Consider the following 24798-nt stretch of genomic DNA (forward strand, 5'->3'; position numbering starts at 1 on the left):
TGACATCATAATTCTTTGCATTGAGCAGGAGGATGAGCTCCTCCTGCTTGTTCCCCAAGCTCCTGGCATTTGTGTACAGGCAGGCAAGTGTCCCCTTGGATAAAGGCCTTGGTCTTCTCAGTTACACTGATGTAACTCTATTGACTACAGTGGAATTACTCCTGATTTATACTGTTATAACCGAGAGGAGAACTGAATATAAGATCTTCTTGGCCTTTTATTAGCATACATTGTTCTTTAATAAACTGCTGGAACCTATTACATTGACCCATCCAAATTCTTTAAAAGATGATATATATTTGTTGGCGCACCACCACTTTGTGCGTAACTTATTATTGCTTATATTGCTTATTATAAGCTTATTATTGCTTATATTGCAGTCAGTAGCATAACTAGAAGTAGGCAAGTGAGGTACCAGCCCCAGGTGATGACTTGGGAGGAGTGCAAGAATCATCCTGACACCTCTGTGGAGTCCATGACCAGGCATCAAAAGCGGTTCCACAGTGTTGTTTTTGCACCTGCAGCTGGGTGCACTGACACTGCTGCTGCTCTAAGACCAATAGCTGGGGCAGGCAGACCTTGCTATGGTGGTGGTGGCAACAGCAGTGTCACCAGCAGCAGCTGCAGTAGCAGTAGCTGGGGACTGTTTTTGCGTCCCTGGCACAGGTAAGAGTCCCTGGCATAGGTCTCTCCAACCCTGCACTTGGAACCCACACCCATCCAGTGCTGTCCCTGCCCATCCCCACAAGCCCCATCCCCTCCCCACTGCCACCTTTCCCTCTCCCCCCACTTCCTCTGCTTTCCACAGGGTTTTATCAGGGTTCAAACTCTGCTTGTTATGCCTCTATTGCAGTAGTACCCAGCTTACTTATCTATACCATGGCTGCACTGTGTCCCAGGACTGGCAGGCATTAGCATGTCCCTCTCCAGAGCCAGGAGTTCACCAGCAAAACTGCCCTGGTCTCATCCCCAGTGCCCACTCTCAAACCTTCATTGTCTAGTGGGCCTGGAAATGGTTGCCAGGATAAGCCTGGAGCAGCCCCACAGTGAACCTTGGAGTCTGGCATATGCCTGAGAGTTTGGAGGGCAGGGCAAGGGCAATGAATGCTCAGGCCATCCAGTGCTGGGACACATTGCTATCATGGTATAGACAAGTCCCATATAGTTTAATTCTTGAAGTAGGAAGGGATCTTAAAGATCATCTAGTCTAGCCTCCTGTGGTGACCCCTCTTCATCCTCTTTTTGGAAACCTCCAGTGAAGGAGTTTCTGTAACTTCCTTAGTTATTCAGCAAGTTTATAGGAAGAGACATGTTCCAGAGGCTCCCAAGAGAATGTTCCAGAGGCTCCCATTTTAAAAAGACAATAATCACACGAAAGGCAGGAGGGAAAAAGGAAGATAATGTACCATGCAAGCAAACTACTTGCATCTTGTTAGTTTCCTGGGTTGGTTTATTTAACCTAGTTTACAGATTTAGCCAGCTTTGAAAGGTTATTTTATATAGCAGGAGAACAAAAGTCCCTCCCTCCTCCCCCCCGTTACAACTCATGAATGCAGGGCAATCGTTTCAGCAGAATGCATAATCATAAATGTAAACAATTTTGGCAGAGGCAGTCACCTGGTTACTAAAAGTAACACTGGCAAAGACCTCATGGACAAATGAACAAACAGGACCTCACTGTATTCTATAAACCAGTTTATATGCTGGGTGAGAGAGCACAGTATCAGAAGCTAAATTATTCCAGTTCTCTGGGACAGTTCTGCATCAAATTCACAAGTCATTAACAGTGCATTGCTTCAATTCTATAACGAGCGCTATTTCCATTTGAAGACATGTGTAATGTAGACAATAGGCCAGCTTCACTGCTGGAGTAAATGGGTTCTACGCCACTGACATCAGTGGAATTGTATGTACTTACAACTGCTATAGATTTGGCCCAGTGTACCCAAATCATCAGAACTAAAAGACAGACAAAAGTGTTCTTTTTCACATAAATCTCAGCTATTACACTTTGGGGATTTTACAGTAAGTAGGTATCTAAGTAACGTTCTCTTTCAGTTTATCAAAAGAAAATATTAAAAGGAAATGCAGAATCTTTGGAGAAACCAGGCCTTTGTATTGTTAGCATTTGAATAAAAATTCCCAGCAGTTCAATGGCTGGTCTTTCACAGAGATCTTTGTTATGAAGGCATAGGCAATTCTTGAGCAAGGGATATAGATCCAGAGCCTTAAAGACACCTGCCTGCTTTTCTGAGGACCAACAACCTACACTTAGATGACAGGGGAATTTCAGAGCTCCTGGTCAGGGCTGGATTAATGCATAGGCAAACTAGGCACATGCCTAGGGCCCTGATTTGTAGGGATGGGCGGGGAGGAGTGAGGTGTCAGGGTGCCCTGATCCTTTCCACCATGGCGGCGGTGCAAATGGCTTCATCTGTCTCCCTTCTCTTCCCTTCTCCCCTTCGCTGGCCTCGTCACAGCAGCAGCTGTTTCCTAGTGGCAGCTCTGCACCCCAGTCGCCACGGGCAGCACTACCAGGGTGGGGAGGAGGGTCTCAACTGGCCCAGAGCCCATGCGTTTGTTTGCATAGGGCCCACTAAAGGGTTAATCTGGCCCTGCTTCTGCTTGGCTGCCTTGTGACTTTCTAGGTTCCTAAGGACATGTCTAAAATGTCCCTGTGTGGGGTGGCCATCACAGAGGACAGTTCAGTTGTCCTCTGACCTCTATTGATATAAAACTGGAGGCCTTGCCCTCCTCTTGAAGAGAAAAATAGAGGACATCAAGGCATTCGTTTTTGTATCAAGAGAGGACAGAGTAGCAAAAGACCATTATGTCCTCTATGATTGCCACCCTATCCCTGTAATGAGCCCAAGAGCCCTGGTAAGCAACACATCCTGTTTGCTTGGTCCTGTTTAGCATGCATGAAAACCTGGAAATTAGGTAGCGTAGCCTGTTTAGTACAGCCATGAATATGTGGCCAGAGCTGCTTTCAGGCTGTCTGTCAGATGTGCTTCTCACCACACTTGGGGCTCCCAGGTTGGCATGTACTGAGTGGGAGTGAGGAGACAATGTTTGCTCCTTAGTGGTGTTCCTGGGCTTGCCATGGAGGCAGTATAGAAATGCCAGAAGTCCTCTAGACATCTTAGTTTTGACTCTTTGGCAGTTATTGCAGCAACCCTAAACTTTCAAGTGGCCCTGGAAACTAGGGTACTGACAACTGAAAATACACTGGTTTGGTCAATGGTATCAATCTCTATATTATACCTATACCAGTAGACAGTAAATAATAAAGGCACTTTTGTATCCAGGTTTACTTTCTTTTGCCAGAAAAGGAAGTTCCACTTCTATTGTTAAGCATCCTTATAATTTCAAAGTAAACATTTTTTAATTCTTTAGTGATACTGTGTGTAGGTTGCTTAGGACCAAACATGGTTTTAAAAACACAGCTGTATTTTTTCCTTTAAAAATACGTATGATATCCTTCATCTACAGGATGTTATATGTAACAGGTTGACCTTGTATGATGTGTCAAGTGTGTTGAGATTTTTGGAAGGACATTATTAGCTAAAGTACTTCAGAACATTCCATCTGCTAATTAGGCACCTCTTTATACCAGAAACCAACAGGGTAAATGGAATCCTTAAAGAAGGACATGTGATTATCAGCTCCAGTGCAAACTTGCATAAGGAAATTAAAGTTCTTAGAAACAGAGATAACTAAGTACTGTACTTTGGGGAGCCACTGTTTAAGTAACAAAGCTGAGTTTTGTAGCAACATTTTGCAGTGATGGTTAGTAGCGCCCTCAAGCTAAGAGGAACTTATGAAGCTGAGTAATTCAACAGATACTAGCAATTAGATTACTTTAGTGTAATTAAAAAGATGCAGGTCTAGGAAGAAATTATTTCTTTTTATACTTAAAGATAGAGGAGCCATCTGGATATGCTGAGCTACCTTAAAGGCATTTTATCAAGGCATGAGATGATTCAGAGAAAGGCAGAATAAACAACTAATGGTTATTAACAGAGATAAAGTAAATATACTTAAGTCAATGGAATTATTTTGGATTTGGTGCTGTGTAAATCAAAGTAAGATTGGCCCTATTTAAATCCTTAACCCAGTTGACTTGACTAATTTGGTCCCTTGTTAATAGAATTGAGATGGATTGAGGGAAGTGTAACTGTGCTATATAAAATATTACACAATTTGGAATGAAGTATCTGAATCTAAACTGATTTACAGAAAAGGAAACTAGTACTTGGTAACATAAGGGAAAATTAACAGAAAAGTATTTATATTTTCTTAGAAGTAAATGTCTGGAACACTGTACCTCCTGGAAATGTGAATTCACACTATTTATTTAGACAGCAAAGATTCCTCCTTGGTTGACGATGAAAAATTGCCAAGAGTAAAACAACTCAGATGCCCAATAAAATGTGGTAGGATTAACCTTGGAGGGGATGGGGGAGAAGTCTAAGGGGCCATTACTTCATGTTAAGGGTATGATATTAAGTCACCTGAGTTTAATTGAAAATTTCCTGAGTTCTAGTTTCGTGAGATTCTGCATATCTCAACCTACCAAAGGTCCTCTTTCACTAGCTGCAAGTATAATGCTGTTGTGTGTACATGACCTGGTGGGACCTGCTCTTTATTAGTTCTGCAGTTTCCTAGCAGGGAGGACCCAGAAGGTGTTGATGAGTGAGTGCTTTTTTATGCCTATGGGACCTTACTTGTAGGGTTCTTCAGGGTTTCATCTTGTGGCCCTCATCTTCAGTGTTGTATTTGAGGCTCCAAGTGTGATTGTGCAGGGATTTGGAGTGAGGTGCCATCAGTATGCGGATGACAATAAGCTCTATCTTTTTTTTTATTAGACCCAGGCCCTGCAGTCTTTACCTGGGTGCGGTTGGGGAGTGGATGCAGGTGAACCAATTGAAGCTGAATCTAGAAGACAGAGGTGACAGTGGTGAATAGATCTCATGATTTATATTGGGGATTAGGGACACCTGCCTCTTCTTCTTACTCAGTGTCACAGCTTTTGAGGTGCTCTTGAATCCTGTTGTACCTGCACGTTCAGACTGAGGTAGTGATTCAGAGTCTGGTGAAAAGACTGCAAACCTTTCTTTTAGATTTGGATGTTTTTGTTACCTTGAGTCTAGACTACTGCAATGTATTCTGCATAGGAAGGCCCTTGACCACCCAGAAGCTGTAGCTAGTACAGAATTGGGTGGCCTACCTTTTGACAGGGGTTTGGAGGAGTTTAGTCCAGTACTCTAGAGTCTGTACTGGCTTCTAATAGCTTGCCAGGTGCATTTCAAATTGCCAGTTTTAACCTACAAGGCTCTAAATGGTCTGGGTCCCACATACCTAAGGAACTGCCTTCTCTCTTACGTTCTGTTATGATCACTAAGGTCAGCTGAGAGTTGACTCACCCCTTGTGGTTTATCAGTTCCTGAGCTGACACCTTTCAGAAGCAGTATGTGGGCAGGCTGTGAGCAGGTGGGGCTAAGTCTGGGGAGTTAGTTCCTTTACATGTTATTTTATTTTAATATTTTATTTGCACCTATAGTTTATTGGCATTTTATTGCAAGCTGGTCTGAGCCTCTTTTTGGGAAGGGTAGCACAGAAACCAATCTCATTAATAATAATTGTTGTGTTATTTGCCTGAAGTAGTAATGGCTGTATGCACATTATTATCATTAAACATTAGAAAAGACTCATAGATTACCATTGAGAAGAGTGGGAGAAATAAGTACTGAACAGGATCTAAAGCATAACATTTTTTTTCTTGACATTGTTTTTACTCGTATCATTGGATACTCTTCCGAAATACCCAAGTTCATTTCCCAGCCTGCTTCCCTCCTTAAATCAACCAGTTTTATGGTGGTATAAAGTAAAGGAAAGCCTTGTTCTATGACACCCCCCCCCCCCGCTAAATTGTTACAAATTACCAGATTAATCTGGTTCAGAGATTCACAGTTTGGTTGGTTCTGTGTGTGTGTGTGTGTGTGTGTAATAGCACTGATATCTTCTTGTTGTATGTAAAAGTGATATGAAGACTAGTCTGAACAAAAAAAGGGGGGGGGAGGGAGGTGCATTGTGTTTATAATACAAATGATGGAGATTGCTTTTGTTTGTTCATCTCAACCAAACTGAACTCACGTTTCTGTATATACAGGTTTTTTTCAGTTGTCTTAGCTTGTATAAAAGTTGTGTAAATTAGACAGCAAAGAAGAGCCTCCAGCCATATGCTCGGTCTATCTCTGTAAATTTCAGTAGAACCTAAACTTCCTTTGTGGAACAGCAGTTGACAGCTAACTGGATTATATGTAACCCCATCTGATTTCAGTCCATAATGTCTGGTAAATTTACTGTTGCATTAGGGAACAATGAAGTTGTTTTCAAGGCTTCTTTTGAGAGAGAGCAAACCTTTCAGAAAATGCCTCTGTTGCGTAGTCCTGCAAAGTATGTAAATATTAGTTGTAAGAAAGAAAGGGGTCAAAAGGCAAGTAGGGACATTCTCTTCACTTGAAAATCTACAGAGAAGAGCTCTGACAGATGTTCTGATCTGATATTTGAAAGGATGCTGGATGCCCTATTAGTTTTCATCCACATGGAAGTAAGAAGGCACTTGTGTAAGTTGCACTATGATTCAGGATGTGTTCAGTCTGCCTTCTCATTGAGATTTCAACACCTCAAAAAAGAAAGCTGCAAACTCTTTAATTGCTTTAATTCATACACTCATGATTAAGGGACATGTTGATTTTTGCTTTAGGAAAGCTGAAAAACAATGCATTTCTTTAGGGCTCTGTCTTGCCAGGTGCAGAAGACTCCCCGTCATGCAACAAAGCACTTACGCATGTTGGCTTCTGGGGTACTCGCTCACAAGCTCAAAACATTCTGGTTGATCCCAACCTGATGCAGAAAACTGAAGCCATTAAAAACCACCACTTCTTCGGAAGTTTCCCTTTGGTCTAATGTTTTTTTAAATCTCTGGCGTGAAAACTTGCATCACTTAGATGCTTTTCACTTTCACATAGAATATTCAGGAATCTCATACCCATGGGCATTTAGGATTCAATAGTTATAGCCATTTCACATGCCTGCCACATAACTCATTTCCTATATATCCATCAACATCAGTTGTAAAAAACCTGAGATATCTGAATCTATTATGCCACTTCATATATATTAACACATACTTGAGGAGACATGGGAGTAGAATATGAGTAGGGCTGATGATCCTTAATTTGCCACTCCCATGATTTTCACAGTATAGGACTGTTAAATGGAAATATTTTTGTCAGGCATTGCATCTCCCAGGAAGGTTATATTATTAACTTTAAAAAGTCTATGTTAGCTGTACGCTGGATAGTGGGGGAAATGAATTACTTTAATCTTCTTTATGCCTGTTTCATGCTGTGAGAGAAGGAATGTGATGGAAGGAAACTGAAATGGTGACAGCCTATATTCTGCCTCATGTGGTATAGGTATGTTTGTACGGAAAGGTCAAGCAGCTCTGCATAATGTTCTGATTTTGAAAAGTCTGGAAGACATCCTGAAACGGACTGAAGCCATGTACCATCCTGAAAGACCCTAAATCCGTGGCCAATAATATGAAAATAGCCCCACTGCAATGTAGTGACCTTAGAATAAAGGACAAGAACCTATCATCATAGCATGTTGCACAGCTGGGAAAGGGGAAATTTTGAAAAGGATCCGTGGATGGGCAAGTTACTTCTGTTATAAGAAGTGCCACAGGATCTTTTATGTCCCATTTTCACCAGCAGGGGCTCATTTTCTAAAGTCTCTTCCAGTCTTTGGGATATATCTCCTCATTCATTTTGATAATTTAGATGCACCATTATCACTTTGCACAAGTCATCTCTTAATGAAGTTGGTGACCACATGCTGAAGTTTCATTGTTATGGAAGCTTTATGCATTGGATACTCACAAAAAACAGTCTCAGAGTCCTGTGCTCTCAGTCACAGTAGAAATAGGATATACTTGAAGAATAAATCTACTGTCCTGAACCCCTGAACACACGCTGGCTGGTATCTTGCCCCTCAAAGCACACGACACCTGTAATTGCCAAGGTGGACCTGGCATTGTACATGATGTGATCACTAATAGAGCAGGTGAAGTTACATAGTAATGTGGCAGTGTTTTAAACAGTCCAGTGAAGAAAAACCTTGCCAATTGCTATAAGAAATGCTTCCCCTAGGAAACCTAAAGCCACAAACCTTAGAATGCACATAGTTTACATCTGCCTACACCCAAACTACGACGTTTTATGCCAATCCCAAAGAAGACCTGTGCCAAAGAGAAAACAGGCAACGCCACTAGATGTCTCTGTTACACTCACCTACCATTACAGACCATGTCATGGATGAGAAGTTTTAGGACTGAGCGCATGGCATGGCTGGACACGATGAACCTACTTGCACTTGTCTGAAGTTCTTTCTTAACTCTTAAATAAGGTGGATGGTAGAGGGATACAAGTGATATATTCTCTAATTCTTTAATTTTAAGAACGAGTTTGTTCCCAGATGAAACATGTTCCCCAGCTACAGAAAAGCAGATGATAAGAGCTTTTCTGGACCCTCATGTCTTTCTTCCTGAATAAACAACTCTCTGCTTTATAAAATGTGAAAAAGAAGAGAATGGTAAATGGAATCTGGAATTTAAGTCATTCTTCTTTATTATAATAATAATTATTATTATTTTAAAAGCCCAAACTCTTGTCCCAGCCCCAAAGCGTCAGAGCTCCCTCATAGATGCGAGTGTTATCAGGTGTATGGAAATGTGCAGCCTGTTTAAATACCACACGCGAATGAAGGCAGAAGGTCAGCCTGGTAAATATGCCTCTGCTTCCGGAGGAGAGCCGGCGCTTGTGGCATCCTCTGGGAGGATCCGCACGGTTCATGTCATGGCAAAGGCAAGTCAGCCGCGCGCGGCGAGTGCCCGGGCTTCAGGCGGACCCTGCCGTGCCTTGCACGACATGACGGCAGCGTGGAGCAGGTGGGAGGCCGGGCTCAGCTTTTGTTACGCTGCCTGCCCCTGTCTGTCCCCCGCATTTCGGCTCCCCGGTGCACGGGCCCGATGGCCACTCCAGGCGTGTCCAGCGTGTCACGCAGCTGCGCCGAGCCGGAGCCCGGGAGCGCGGCCCGGGCTGGAGGCGGGGAGGAGGCCGGAGGCTGGGGGGACTCATCAGGGATGCGCCGGCTTGCGGGGGCGGGACGTGGGAGGGACCAGAGGCCGGGGCGCCGCGGCTGTTGCTGCTGCTGCACTTGGGGCCGCAGGCGGAGCTCGGCGTCCCGCTCGCTGGTGCAGGAGGCGGCGCGGCCGGACTGACTGACTGACTGACTGACGGGGCTCCGCGGTCGCGGGCGCCGGCATCTGGAGCGGTGCCCGCGTCTGGCCGGGCACTGCCCCTTCCCCGCCTGCCTCCGGGACACGCCAAGCAGATGTGAGCGGGGCTGGGGGGAATCCACCGCGGCTCCCAGCAACAGGGTCCTCCTCCTCCTCCTCCTCGCACAACCCCCGCGGCTGAAATATGTGGCAGCCGGCAACGGAGAGACTGCAGGTAAGAAGAGGCAGCTGCGGCGGGGGGAGAAGAAACTCGGGTTGTGTTGGCGTCCCTTGGAGGGAGAAGGATCTTGTGATTGTGGCGCTCGTGTCCAAAAGCTGCGGGATGCCTCGATCGGAACTTGGTGGGGATGGAGCCCGGCCCGGCCCGCTCCCAGCTCCCATCCTCCGGTCCCTGCGCGAGCACTGCGTGCCCCGCGATCCCGGCTCGCCTTCCTGCCGCCGCTCGCTGGGGCGGGCTGGCTGTCTTCAATCCAGATGTTCCTCCCCCCGGCCCCAAAGACAGAACAGATGCTTAGCAAACCATGCAGCTCTTCTATTTCTCCCTTTGAATGATGCTTAGTTGGAAGTAGGTTGTTTACTTTCCTCCTGGGGGTGCAGGTCCCTGTGCCTGCTTCTTCTTTCTTCTGAGGACAGCCTTTGATGCGGAAGTCAGAACCAGACAGGTATTGGCCCATGCCAGCAGCAGGCAAAAGCTTTCATTGATTCCTCCGTGCAAATACAAAGATGTTTGTTTCATCATGTTTTTGAGTGGCGGGTGCCAAAGTGTTTGTGGTTGAGCAATACCGAAAGTTGGAGAAGGGTGGTGGCGTGCGGAGGAGTCATTGGTGACACGTATCAAGGTCCCCGGGGGTTGGAGTTGTCCTTTCTTCAGGGTTTTGCTCCATGCTTTTTGCTCTGAAATGTTCTCCAGATGGTCAGCCAGACAGATTGCCAGATGAATTTACAGAATCCCACAGACAAAACTTTTTGGCAGGCTCAAAGCTGTAGTAAGCCTCATAGTAACCTTCGAAGAAATGTTGAACTGGCAAAAATAAAAACAACCTTTAAGGCAGAATGGCTTTGAAGGCACAGGGCAAAAAAGAAAATATACAGAGGGGGAGACACGCAGCACTTGTGTGGTGTGCAGAGTAGTGATCTCACTCAAACACTAGGAATTAAGAAGTAAACATACAGTCCTCATGAAAAGTGGTAGGTAAAGTTCACATACTGAGTTCAGTTTTGCAGTGAGGAATGTAGAGTTTCAGTCTTGTAAAAATGAAGATCCCAAATGGATCACTAAAGCTATTGGCTTCAAGTGAGATGAATTGAGAGTATTATTATTATTTTTGCAAGGAATCTCACTTCAGTAAAGAAACTGATGCTGAGCTAATGTGAGTAAAAGTTGTGAACAGTCTCACTGAATATAGTTCTGCATCCCCATAGCACAGACTTGTATAAACTGTTAAGTTTACTTTAACTTCTCACTTCTTATCTCCAAAGGTTTTATGTGCGTGAGCCAGAGGTTGATGTACTGCAGAATCACTCTGAAGGTCCTGTTGTGGTGGTAGCCACAGGTCCTTGATGCGTTTCTCTCTGGCCTAGTGCTTTTGCTTTTTTAAATGTTTTTAATTTTTAAAAATCTATTTAAGTTATTCATGCACAGCATGTTTTACTTAGGAGAGCATGTGGGTTCCAAAGCATGTGACACTTGGCAACTGAACTATTCTGGCTTGCCTTCTGCTTTGTGATATTTCCATATTAGAAAGATCATCTTTCATATCTGTGATTAACAGACTACACAACTGTTGTTTCCAGTGCTTTTTGTTGCATTATGTGATTGGGTTAACAGCATTTTCTTCATTATATCACATATTTTACATAACAAATTAATTGAAGGAAGATCCTGATTGATAGCATTTGAATGGTATCCCGTTAAAAGGTAGTTTATTAAAAGTTTTATAAAATATACCATTAATGGGACAGTGAGCTAATGGATACAAAATTTAGCTACTTTAAATATAATTCAAAATGAAGAAAATAAAGTTGTTAAAATCCTAAAACACTAGCAAACAGCAAATCTAAACATCAGGTTTCTTTTAGAAGCACTTGGTTCCTTGCTCTTTTTCTTTTCTTTCTTATGGTTAAGCAGCTAATGCAATATGCAGGAATCCTACTCTCTTATCACTTCAGAATGCAGAAGTGTCTTCTGATGAAAAGAGAGCTGGAAGGCAGATTGAGTGGAGGGATGGCATGATATTGAATTGCGTGCTTGAAAACTAGAGCACAGCTAAGTAAAACTAGTTCTAGACTACTTGCTTGGATGTTGTCTTTTTTTCTCTATTAAATACATTTATTAATATTTTCTGTACATAAATATGTATGGAAACCTCAAATATACAGACAGTAGAATGGAACAGAACTGGACATAGTAGTAAGTACATGCAGAGTTTGGTCTCTATTAGATTATGCCAGTCAAAGATTTTTATTGCTTCTACAATTGGAATCAAGAAAATTGCGAGGCTCTATCTGATTTGATATTAAAGCAAGGTCTTCCAGATTTGATCAGCTCTTTATGAGTTCTAATTTATAGCTGCCACTAACAGAAATAATTAATTTGTTTTTAAAAGATGTATCAGGTTGGTAGATCTATCTCGTTTCACAGGCCTCCAAGACTTATAACTGCCTGAACTACAGCTTTCCATCTCTTCCTATCTTGCACAATCTCCTTCCAGCTTGTCACATCTTTGCTTATCTCTTCCTGACCAGTTTTTATCTTATCATCTTATCCTTGCCATGGTCTACCTTGAGGTCTGATACCCACTACCTCAGGTTCCAAAATCTGCCTTGCATGCCTTCCCTTGTCTGTTCTTGTGACATGCCTTGTCCATTTTATTCTTTGTGCTTTTATCTTGTTCAAGACATCAGGTCTTTTGTAAAGGTCTAGGATGAAATTAGTCATGGGACCATATAACTAGGGGTCTAAACTTGCAGCGAGACAAAGCAATTTTTGTGGCTTGGTTGCAGCACAAAGAACCAATTTTTGCGGGCTTTTCCTGATGACCCCACCCCTCACCACTGATTGGCTTAGATGCATATACTGTATAATTTAATATTGTATACTTTCTATGGAAAGTAAATTATGTTATATAATTTATCTTTTAAATCTAAATTTAAATATATTATTAATATAAATGTATATACAGTATAAATTGTAATAGCATCATAATTTATTATTATATGTAGTCTGCTACAAAAAGTTTAGAAATGCTAATGAATACTAAACATTTTCACTTCACTGACTGGTGCCTTCACTTAGTCTGTCATTAACAGACGGTAACTCTCAATTACGTGATCTATGGCTGCAGTGGTTGTCGTGTTGTCTTGGTATTGCGGTAAGCATTGGGACATTCTAAAACAACATATTATAGGAAGAATATGATGGGGGTTTTTTAGGTTGATTTCATGGGAAATTGTGGCCAATGTAATATTTCCTGGCGCTCGCAGACAGTATAGTTTTTTAGCATTTTCCATGAAAACCGCAAAATTGCAAATTAAGTAGACTCCTACATATAACTACTTATTGTCTCAGTGGTCAGAGAGCGCTCTGTGTTTGAAACATTTTGAATACACAGTAAAAAACAGAATCTACCATGAAGAATGTATAACCTTTGGTCTTGATCTGCAAAGACTTATGCATATACTTAATTTTACATACTGTTAGTAATTCCATGAAGGCAGTAGCTCTATTCACAGTGAATACAGGTAAGGACCTTGATATGTGTTTGCAGAATAGGGGCCTAAATTAAGCCAGGCACAACAAACGGGCATAAAAGATAAACAGAGCTGAGAATAGCAGGTGACAGCAACAGTAGTATCATTATGTAGGTTGGTCCTTTGTATGTTTTATAGAATTAGAAGTTGTTTAAAATTGTAAAGCAACAATCAGAAATTTAATTAAAATATTACTTAGCAAAAATGGATAAAGGAATGTTAAGGTCACAGAATCAGGCATTCAAGTGTTAGGAAATGCCTATGTATATGCTACAGGGGGAGGCAACCCCCACAGTCTATACCAGTCTGACCATGGGGTAAAATTCCTTCCTGACGCCAAATATGGCAATTGCTCTGACCCTGATTGGAGGGATAAGACCCTTTAGTTAGGAACTTCTGGGTTTAAATCCCAGAAGGAGCATGCCATTATGTAATTAGAGACTGTACCATAATACACCCAAGGGGACAGAACTCAAGTTATATAGGCAGCAGTATTTTCAAATAGTATTCCCTCTGGTATTTCCTTTCAGAAATTTGACTGCAGCCTAAATAACATTATTTCCATATATATATGTTTTAAAAAGCAAACTGAAAATCATAGTGATTGTGTCTAAATAAGATACTTTACTGCACAGTAGAGCTAAGTACTGTGCAGTAAGTGCCTGCACCTACACGTACAGACAATGTACCTCTGTCCTGGTAGCAGGGAGCTCCTAGTCCCTGCTTCTCAATCATGATTATGGAGCTGGGTGGGGAACAGGCTGGAAAGCCTATTTCTTGCCCAGCTCTGAGATCACAGAGCTGGGCAGGTTACAGGCTCCCAGCCCCTGCCCTGTGATTGAAGAGTGGGGTTTGGGAAGAAGCTTCTCAACCCCTGCCCCATGACTATGGAGTGGGAGCTGTCCCAGTCAGGGGCAGGTGCCAGCCCCATGTCCTGATTGGGCAATTGACACATGGGGCTTGGAAAGAGCTTTGGGGGGGGGCAGGTCCCAGCCCCCTGTCCCAATTTCCATCAGTGGGGCAGCTAGAAGCGAGCTTCCAGCTGGATAGGGAATCCTACTCTTGTCCTTCATAGTTGGTAAAAGCCAGGGGGGATCTGTTCAATTCCTTACTGGTGAATCCTGCTTGCTGCTAGCTGTCCCATCAGCAGATTGGGGCAGGGGGCTGGGATCTGCTGCTCCCTTGCAGCTATTTCCATGTCCCGTGCCACTGACTGGGGAACTGGAGCCAGGAGCTGGGGTGGAGCCTGTCCCAGCAGCAGGCAGCCCCCCAGGAAGTGGGGAGCAATCTCTCAGCCCCTGCCAGGAGACAGCTGTCTCCTGGCCTCATGCTCCATGCCTGTCCCTGGGCTAGCACATAGGGGGAGCCTAGTGCTCCCCCTGGCTACTGCAGGGGGCACATGCAGTGCCAGAGCAGGTGGGAGCAGACCTGCCAAGAGCAGTTGTTCTTCTCTAGCATCCTTGCATGGGTTAGACCAGGCTTGTTCAACATGCGGCCCGCCAAGCCGTTTTCTGTGGCCCACGGTGCTGTGATGGGAAATGAAAGTAAACACTATTTACTTTTGTTCCCACCCCTTGTCCCTCTCCCAACCCCTCAGCAGCTTCCTAATGGCTGCTGAAGGGCTGGGGAAGGGACAAGGATCCCACACACACTGTGTCAGCTTGACGTTGTTGACGTGGTGTGCGTGGAAAGAGGAGTAGCCATATGCCACTCAGGATAGGATGAGCCTGGCCAGAGCAGCAGGGGCTCAGTTGCATTTTCCCCCTACCTGCGCTGGTCAGTCCCGAGCGGAACACGGCTCTGCCACCGCTTCTGCTGGCTGGTGCTGACCGGGGCAGGACTGTCGCATCCGGAGAAGCATGCAGCAGAAGCTGGCTTTCCACATGCTACTGGGGATGGGAGGAGCCTGGCTGGGTCAGCACTGGCCAGCAGAAGTGGTGGTGCAGCCATGTGCCACTTGGGTCTGACCGGCACAGGTAGGGGGAAAATGTAGTTCAGCCCCTGCTGCTCTGGACGGGCTCATTCTGTCCCAAGCGGCACACGGCTCCACCATTGCTCTGCTGGTTGATGCTGACACAGCCAGGCTCCTCCCATCCCTGGTAGCACGTGGGAAGTCAGCTTCAGCTGCAGGCTGCTCCAGATGGGACAGCACCAGCCAGCAGAAATGGTGGCAGAGCCATGTGCCGCTCAGGACTGGCCAGCGCAGGTAGGGGGAAAGTGCAGCTGAGCCCCTGCTGCTCCGGCTGGGCTTATCCTGAGGTTCATTTCATGTTTGTAAAATGCTCGGAGAGCCCCACAGAGATGCACTGCATAGAAATGCAAAATATATTTTGACTTACTTGGTTGGCACTTTGGGCTGAGATTTTCAAAGCTGAGTCAAAAGGCCAACTTGCCTTAAAATGAACAGGATTTAGAGGGCGCCAAATCTTTTATGACAACTTTGTAACATGCCTATCTACCCCTTTTTGCAAATCGCAGCCATAGTTTGGAAGCTCGGCCAAAGAACATAAGAGCTTCTGAATGTGAGAACATAAAAAGTGCCATGGTTGGTCAGCCCCGTGGTCCATCTAGCTCAGTATCCTGTCCTGAACAGTGGCAGAAGTGGATGCTATAGAGGGAAAATTTTGAACTGGTCAGACCCATTTCACTGTCACTTCCTGCAACTTCATTGGTGTCAAAGGTCAAGTGAAATCACTTCCTGATGTGATACCACTTCCTGTGAGGTCTTTGAATATGGCTCGCCATATTCTCTGAGTGATAAAGTTCATGATCTGGCCCCACATTCAAAAAGGTTGAACACCCCTGTGTTAGATGCCTGCCCAGGGTGGTTTTACTCTAGAGCAATGGTTCTCAAACCATTTTTCTGCAGGGCACTTGAAAATTGCTGGGGGTCTTGGCAGACCACTCAAACTTTTTTTTTGTTTTGTTTTACAAATCAAAGCACACAACTCATATTTTAATATCAGTAGTCTTACCTTTCTAATGCAATGGATGTGCCCGCTTTTTTGAGCAAAGTCTGGGAAGTCGGGTGTAATGTTTGTCAGCTTTAGCCTTAGGTTGCCTTTTTTGCAGACCACCTGAATGGAGCTTGCAGACCAGTGGTGGTCTGTGGACTACAGTTTGAGAAACTCTGCTTTAAAGTAATTTACTCTAGAGTAAACCCCACCCAGAGCAAGTGCAAGTGTAGGTATGCCTAGTGATTCCTTGTGGGGGATCAGCCTAGGTTAGACCATGGCATTGATCTCTCTCTCTCAATCTTATAAAATCGTCAGTGGCAGCCATAGGTGGTCATTCTCTCTGTAGACCAGACACTAGATACTTATGGATTTCATAGATGTTTCTTAGTCTCTGGCTGAAATAAAGATCTGGGTGACATGACCTGAGTAGAATGAAGATCTGCTTCTAGTCCGCAATTGCATAAGGGCTGAAGCCTGGCTGACAGGTTTTGGCCCTTTCAGGAGACAAAAGATGAAGATGGGAGCTTGGTGAGTATCAGCAGGATACTGAAGAGCACTTCATATCTGATTGCTACACTTTACCCTTTATAAGCTAATATCTTGTCCTACATGGTTGGTAAAAACACAGTGGGGACCTGTTCAATTCCTTACTGGTGAATATTGTAAATATCACTTTTCCAGAGCTCAGGATTTTAGCATTTAACAAGTTTCTTTTCAGGAATCCATATTGTGACCTTAAAAACATCACTAGATGCCACTGGGTCTCTGACCTAAGTTGTAGTGTGAAAACAGCTCCAGCTTCTTCTGACTTCCATAGACTTCCTTCAACTCTGTCAAACTAGTTTATTAGGTAATACAGTATGGGGTCATTATTGCTACCTAAAGTTGCATTATAGCAGTGACTGCTGAGTTGCCATGTTGGTCATTTTAGAACTGAGAATTTGCTAACTTCCTGTTAGCACCAGGCAGAAATGGGTAGGAATGTCTTACCCTGGGCTTGTACCATTCTTGCTTGAGAGCCCTCAGAGTTGCATTAATTAGTTACCCTTCTTTTCCTTTATATGTTAGTTCCATGTGGTGTAAGTTACAGAGGGTTTTAACCCTAGCTGTACTGTGCATTACTGTACTCTTTTACTACTGCCAGTGGAGGACTGTTAGTACATCATGAAGTAAGAAGTAAAATTGTGGAGAAAATATTCTTATCTTTCGATTTGTACCTTCTTGTAAAGTATTTTTTTTGGTGTGGTTCAGTTGGAAACGGAGTAATTGACTTTAGAAGTGCCGGACTACTACAGGTCAAGTCTGTGCTCATTAGCTTTAATGGGAGTTACATGTATGTAACTGAAGTCAGAATGCGTTTTGCTGTTCTAACAAGAGTTGGATGACTGTGCCTTTACTGTATGTGGTATGCACTTTGTATATCCTGTATGGTTATTTAAAGGGATATGGGTTTTAGTTTTGTGGTAGTTCATAGAGGAGTTGCTGTTTATTCCTACATAATCAAGCCTCTCAAATTTCACTGTTTGCTGTGGAATTTTGGCTCTGACTGTTGACATATACAACAGTTACAGTGGACTCCAGTAACAGCATCATTAATAAAGCTAACACACAGTACAAGGAGCTCATGTATAGAGTAAGGCAATGAAAATGCCTGTGATACATTCAGATTACAATAAATGTAACTAATTTATACCTCTGGAACAGATGGCTGTAAGTTCAATTCCAGCAGATGTTCAATTCCACCTGTATGTACGTAGCAGTGACAGGACAGCTTACTGCTGAAAGGTTGACATGCTGTTGGAAAGTGTTACTTTTGCAATAATGTTGCATTAATTTCTGTTTTGGTTTAATAAGCCATGTCCAACATTGTGTTGTATGTGTGACATTTAGCTTCTGTCTTTCTGAATGAGGTCTGTCTTATTCCACTAATGTTGGTTGAAGAATCATTCATTGTCTAATTATATTGCTGCTGCTGGAAGATTCTTTTACTGGAAAAAAATAGTGGATTTTTTAAAATGTAGGACAGAGTTGTGTAAATACCCAGGTTTCAGGAATTGTCTTGTCTCCTATGAAGAGTATGCTTTGAATGTTGACCTGCAGTGTAGAGGAGTGCAGTTATGTTGAAGAGATCATGATTATCCTAACCAGCAGGCTGGGTTAAATGAGGTCCTGTCCAGCCCTACTTTTCAATGATCCTTGTATTCATACCGTGATTAATATAGACATATTACTATTTATTTTTCTTGCAAAAATCATCTGGGGCCATGTACATACTTACAGCTTCTCTTGCTCAAGTGGTTCAAAATCTCCATTTTGGCTGTTGTGTGCTCTCCAGCCAGGGTCTGTAACAGGGGGGTTGAGCTGTACTGTAGCTCTGTTTCCCTTCCCCACCACCACAGGTGTGTGGTGGAGAGCAGGACAGACAGTCAAAGAGTACTCTCCTGTGTGCTCAGCCTCCAGTATCCCAGTTTCAGGGGCTGAGAGCTGTACAAGGGAGTGTTATTTCCAGACTTTGAGGGCTCTGGGGATTGCTAAGGATGGCCCCATGCCAACCCTACCCTACCCTAGGGCTGGAGAGAAAGAGTCTTTGTATGCCTTAGTGCCCAGGAGAGCAGTCATTGGCTGTCTGCCTTATTCTTTCCTTTTTCCCCCCCTGGAGTGGAGTGTGGGGTGCCAGAGGATTAGGCAACGCTGTCATGCTCATAGTATGTGCACGTGTAATTGGAAATCATTCCAAAGGAAGCATTTCAAAGATGTTCCTCGGTTTCTGGAGATCATTTGGACATTTCTGAAGTGCATCTTCAGCCGTGAATATCTGTCCACTGGCTGTTTGGAGTGCTTCTGATGTCTAGGGCCTTGGGGTTTCTCACTTTCCACTTTTGCTTTATGTATTCACATTTGATCTTGTTTTATGTATACAGCAGTACCTTAATTCACAGTTGTAGTTTATCATGTATGTTCTTTACAGTAGTTTGGACTTGCACTAGGATTTATGGATAGTTGTAATCAGAGGGCTGAGAAGTTTGGCCCACAGTTCGTAGCAGTAGTATTAATTAAAGTTTGCTCTAAAATGTTTCCTTTTAATTTATTTCCAAATGTACCTCTGGGTCCTGGTGAGGATCAGAAACTCATTGCCATTGTTCCAGGTTTGAATTTTGGGGCTTGTTGGTCATCACAAAGCTTTCTGAAGTAATTTTGAAAACAATTGAGGTCTTAGGCCAGCTTCATTTCTTCGTCTGTGAGATGACTGGTATTTGCTGTGAAATCCAAATTTTCTCGGGAGTGCAATCCCCAACATTGTTTCAAGATAATGAACCCCAGTGGGTACATAGTTTTTTTTTTTTAGTTCATGCTCTTTATAAGCCTTTTGACTCTCTCTTCTACTTACGTGTCTGAGCGTCACAGTATTTAAGTGCATTTTTTTCCCTATGTGGGAAATGCACTCTATTTAGTATTGTAGCACTGTTTATAAGCAGCTCATGCCAGACAGGCAGAACTTTTTCTGTTATCCTCTTTTGTTTGTCTTAGCTATTAATTTAAATGTAAAGGTCATACAAATAACCTAAAACAATACAGAAACATGAACATGTATTGAGAGGAAACAAAGCAACTGGTTTACAGAGAGCTTCTGTGTCTACATCAGGAGTTGGTTGCACAAAGAAGCCTCACACATTGTCTTACGTAGGAGATTTGGCTGCATTTGGGGCCCCCTACACACAGTACAAGTATTGTGTAATAAATTGGTTAATTGCAGAATTACCTTGAGACCATCTACATGTGCAAAGTACCTGTCACACCATAAAAAGCTCCAACCAGCTATAAAGTTAGACCTTGAAAATGTACTGATTTTATAGCTAGTTGCTGTCAAGCTTTAATTTGCATGTGTAGCAGGGTCTCCTAACACGGGGCTCCCAGCCACAGGGGTGCACCATGCCCAGCGAGGGCTAGGAGCCCTGCAATGAAGGGGACTCTTAGCCGCAGCAGCTGCTGACTTTGGGTCTCAGCAGCGTGGGGACCCAGAGTCCCACGGGTGTGGCTACTGGGTGTTGGGACGCAGCTGGGTGTGTGAAACCCTCAGGACCGGGGGTTTGTGGCTGCGAGCTCCCAGTTTGACACCAAACTTTGGGGCAAAGCATCCATGCCAGAAGACAGGTGGATTATCCAGGCTGACCTGGACAGGCTCAGCAAATGGGCGGACGAGAACCTGGAGGTGTTTAACACCAAAAAATGCAAGGTTCTCCACCTTGGGGGGGAAAAAAACCCTGCGGCATCCTTATAGGCTCGGCAGTGCTATGCTGGCTAGCACTACAGAAGAAAGAGACTTTGGGGTCATCATTGACCACAAGATGAACATGAGCCTGCAGTGTGATGCTGCAGCTGGTAAAGCAACCAAAATGCTGGCTTGCATCCATAGATGCGTCTCAAGCAAATCCCGGGATGTCCTTCATCCCCCTGTACTTGGCCTTGGTGAGGCCGCAGCTTGAGTATTGCATCCAGTTTTGGGCTCCACAATTCAAAAAGGATGTGGAGAAGCTTGAGAGAGTCCAGAGAAGAGCCATGTGCATAATCAGAGGTCAGGAGAGCAGACCTTACGATGACAGGCTGAGAGCCATGGGGCTCTTTAGCTTGGAAAAGCGCAGGCTCGGGTGATCTGATGGCCACCTAGAAGTTTATCAGGGGTGAACACCAGTATTTGGGGGAACATTTGTTCACCAGAGTGCTCCAAGGGATGATGAGGTCGAACGGTCATAAACTACTACAAGACCGTTTTCAGGCTGGACATAAGAAAGAATTTCTTTACTGTCCGAGCCCCCAAGGTCTGGAACAGCCTGCCATTGGAGGTGATTCAAGCACCTTCAAGAGCAAATTGAATGCTTATCTTGCTGGGATCCTGTGACCCCAGCTGACTTCCTGCCCTTTGGATGGGGGGGCTGGACTCGATCTTCCAAAGTCCCTTCCAGCCCTAATGTCCATGAAATCTATGAAGGCTGCAGAAGCTTGCTTCTGGCCAGAACAGGGGATGCCTAGGATCTGACTTCCCCTGCAATGGCAATAAAGCCCGATGACATCTAATATTCAATCTCACAATCACGCCTCTTTCCATGCACATGTGGCATGACAGGAAACGTGATTGTGTGGATTGCACTTTAGATCCCATGATGCCTTTACCTTGATGTGTAGAGGGGCCCTCAGAATCCTTTTCTGATGGTGCTCTTGTTGGCCACCACTATTGTCTTCCTGGCCTGTCTCAAACCAGTGGAGGGCAGTAAAAGGCATCCTGCCCCCTAAATCAGCACGGAATTATTATTTCTGCTTCCGAAGATCATTCTGTGATGAGTCTTTGTAAGTGTAAATATTCACATTGTTTTTAATAGTACTGTACATTGTTGATTCTCTTAACCTTTAACCCTTGTAATTCTTGCTGAAAACACAACACTCACTTGACTCTTTTGGGCAAGCATTTAATAGTAGATGCTATTAGCTGCTATTTTAACTGTTATTATCTGCACATACAACTGTGTGATCTCAGACTAATCAATTTTATTTCTCCTGCAAAATATACTATTTGTAAATGCATCTGTGAGTATTAGACTTTGCCTGGGGTATGTCTCCCAAACATTAGTGCAATTTAGTAGGCTTTAACGTCAACAGTTTGCAATACTATCAGGCTGTTATAACTGTTGATACACAAAGGGAGTGATGGGGGTGTTGCAGCTTGCTTTCTGGGTTTTCTCTGATGTCATATGTAAGGATGTCCATTTTTTGTTTAGTCTTGATTTGCTAATCCAATCTGTAACTTTGACCTTTTATTCTAATAAGTATCAATGATCTTGGGATGCATTGCTAAATAAGTACAGATTATGCACGTCAGATGGAATTCTGTTTCGCTTTGTATACCTCAGTCGCAGTTTTCTAGTGATGTCTGGTTCTTATACAGAGTTTGTTATTCTAGTACCCCAACACAGTTGATGTGTAAGCAAGTACACAGAGACTGAGTAGCAGACCATGTACAGGGACTTATCTACAGGTTGCAATTCTGTTGCTCTTGTGCTGTGAATGAGAAGTGTGTGCAAATAGACTGAGCACGGCCATTGGCTATGCCTTGGCATGTTTGAGGCTACATATGCACACCCATTCTAGATATACAAGTGCATATAAGATGTGAAAATGTGGCTAGCCAGAAATCCAGGACTAAGCTGTGTTAGACACTTGAACAGGAGAACAACCTCCCCATGTTCTAGCTCCAGTAGCTGAGGGCGCTTGCTTTAGAAGTGGGATACCTCGGTTTTAGATCCTGCAGTTGCCAAGAGAGGATTTGAACCTGCATTCTCTTTCTTAACACAGTGCTTTAATCTGTATTCTACAGGTTAGGCATTATCCAAGCATCTTTCCAGCATTCCTTTATAAGATGGATCCTGGGTAACCAAGAGAAGGGAATAGTTAGGCCAGGAGGAAGAAAATGTGAGGCTCTGCAAGATGCCTGCTGTTCTGGATGGGAGCCCTGCATTCTAGCTTTGACCCTTGCTCCCAGTGGGGGCAGACATTTCTCCACTGCCCAGCTTTCTAGTTATTTTAAAATGCTCTCTTCTACCTTGTCACCTTGAAGATTAACTATATGTGAAAAAGGGTGTGGACACACATAACAATTGACCTATTCCAAAATGTCACTGATTGGGAACTGGTTCACAAACACATGAAGTGCTATGGCTCTGACACCAGGAGGTGAGAGTAAGCACTAAGCCCAGTGTACCTCACAGGCACATCCAGGTGAGCGTGGCCGTGTGGCATGTGGCACTGAAGACCTGTCTGCAGTGCTACATGCTGCACACTAAGGCATTCCCCATGCTGCTACCTAGCAGTACGGGGAGTTTTTTTGACTCCGGCAGACCCTGTGGTCAAAAAAACCCACCCAGAAAAAAAGGGGAACTATTTTAAGTCGGTTGTCCTTGAACTGGTTCACCATTGTGTGCAGACATGTCATTTTGTGCCTAGTGTCTGGTAGATCCTACAGGCATCCTGAACTGGCCCGCTTCTCACCCCTTCAAACCCTTGCAAAGCAGTGGGGCTGTTCTGTAATACAGCTAGGACTCTACTGCCCCAAGATCTAACAGAGACCACAGTTGACAGGGGTGGAGAAGCTGAAAACCTGAGTGTGAGTTTCACTTACCTGCTAGGGACCCTGGGCTGGGTCCTAGGCTTATTTGGAGTAGTAGGGGTAGCCAGGTTCTGGTGGGGGGAGGGGAGGGGAGAGGAGGGGGCCTGTTCATGGTGGGGGGAGAGTATTGCACAATGAGCATTGAATAGAATGGAATGGCTCTCAATTCTACACTTAATATGAAGTGAATTAACCCATTAGCTGTTAATTGTTCCTTGCCCTCTGTGCTGCGCTCCTTAAATATTTTCTTGCCATGATAAATCCAGTGTTTATTCAAATATCCGTGTTACTTCAAATAATGCTAATACATTCATTAAAACAGTAACATCTTTCAGTTTTTTTCATCTCTTGAAAAATATCTAGTCTTATTGGGCATTTATACATATACCTTTTTGTCCCACAACATGCTGGAGATCTGCCACTTCGGAGCAGATTCGATTAGTTGAGTGCTCTGCATGCAAGCTGATGTGAACTGCACTGCGCTGCGTACAATTGTATTAGCGGCAAAATGTGTGCAGAAAATGGCAGCAGTGCACTTTTTGAAGTAAAGCATCTCTGATGCGTTTCAGTTCAAAAGTACAGTGCTGCCATTTTCTCAGTGCTGACGCATATTTTGTGGCTTATACAACTGCAAGTGTCACAGCACCAGGCGCTTGCATGTGTAAACATGCCCATTGTCCCTTGCTTTAGTAAAAAGATTCGACTATGAAGAGGTTTCAGCCCGAATACAAATGGCTATGCAGAAAAAATAACCATAACTTGCACACACTTTCTGGCATTACTTCAGATTTTTTTAATTAAATGTACTTTCTGATTACAAGGCAAAGGTGTGAAGTGCTGGACATCTAACGAGAGACAATGTAGCTTTCTGAATCCAGAAAAGACTTATTATCAAGCAGTGGTTTGGCATTATTTGGCTTCTGAATTCTTTACAGTGCATCAAAGTTTCTGAATCAGCTATGATACTCTAACCTGATGCCAGCCAGAAACCCTTAAAACAGCTCTGTGAATTGCGAAATGCTTATCTGGCACCACTTAGTTTTAGGCAGTTCTGTTTTTTTCCCCTAAGTTGTTTATGCTCTTCTGAAAATGAATGGCTCTGGAAAAGTGTTAATTTGGGGAAGTCCTCCATGACTGAAGAAAATCAAAATCAGTGGCTCCCTTGTGGAAAGCCCTCTATAAAATAGTCTTCAGTGGTTCATTTGTAGTATACTGTGAGTTTATGTTTATGAAGCTGACAGTGTGTCCGATGACAAAAAATTCAATGGTTTTCTTAAAGAAAGGCAGTTGAATGACTGATGAAAGCAGAGTCTAAATGGCTTACAATGCGGTCTGTTTGTTTTCTTCTGGTGTCAGATGGCAAACAGTAGTAGCATTAATGGTACCAGCTTTCATTTTTTTGTTGAGAACATTGCTGATTTTCTTGGAATTATGGATTTGGTGTTTCTGTTTGACAGGTCTTGAAATGAGAGCTCTCAGTAGTATAGGGTCAGATTATTTTCTCGCTTTGCTGTGGATATACAACACCATTATCATGGGATAATGTTCCCTTGATTTTATTCTCTAAT

At 43.7% G+C, this 24798-nt stretch overlaps 1 protein-coding gene across 3 annotated transcripts in view; it reads left to right on the forward strand.

Moving 5' to 3' along the window:
- Window positions 1-24798, forward strand: part of PID1 (phosphotyrosine interaction domain containing 1) — a 223229-nt gene that overhangs the window by 2177 nt on the left and 196254 nt on the right. Inside the window, exon 1 of one of the 3 annotated variants that reach the window (XM_019533013.1) lies at window positions 9303-9581. The exons of 1 other annotated variant lie outside the window; for it this stretch is intronic. In XM_019533013.1, the coding sequence (XP_019388558.1) occupies window positions 9552-9581 (30 nt within the window). In that variant the 5' untranslated portion in view covers window positions 9303-9551. Of the gene's footprint in view, window positions 1-9302; window positions 9582-24798 lie in introns of those variants that run through there. One more of the 3 variants, XM_019533011.1, reaches the window with a different exon arrangement.

This window comes from Crocodylus porosus, unplaced genomic scaffold, assembly GCF_001723895.1.
Source record: "Crocodylus porosus isolate Cpor-Errol unplaced genomic scaffold, CroPor_comp1, whole genome shotgun sequence".
NCBI classification, from domain to species: Eukaryota; Metazoa; Chordata; order Crocodylia; family Crocodylidae; genus Crocodylus; species Crocodylus porosus.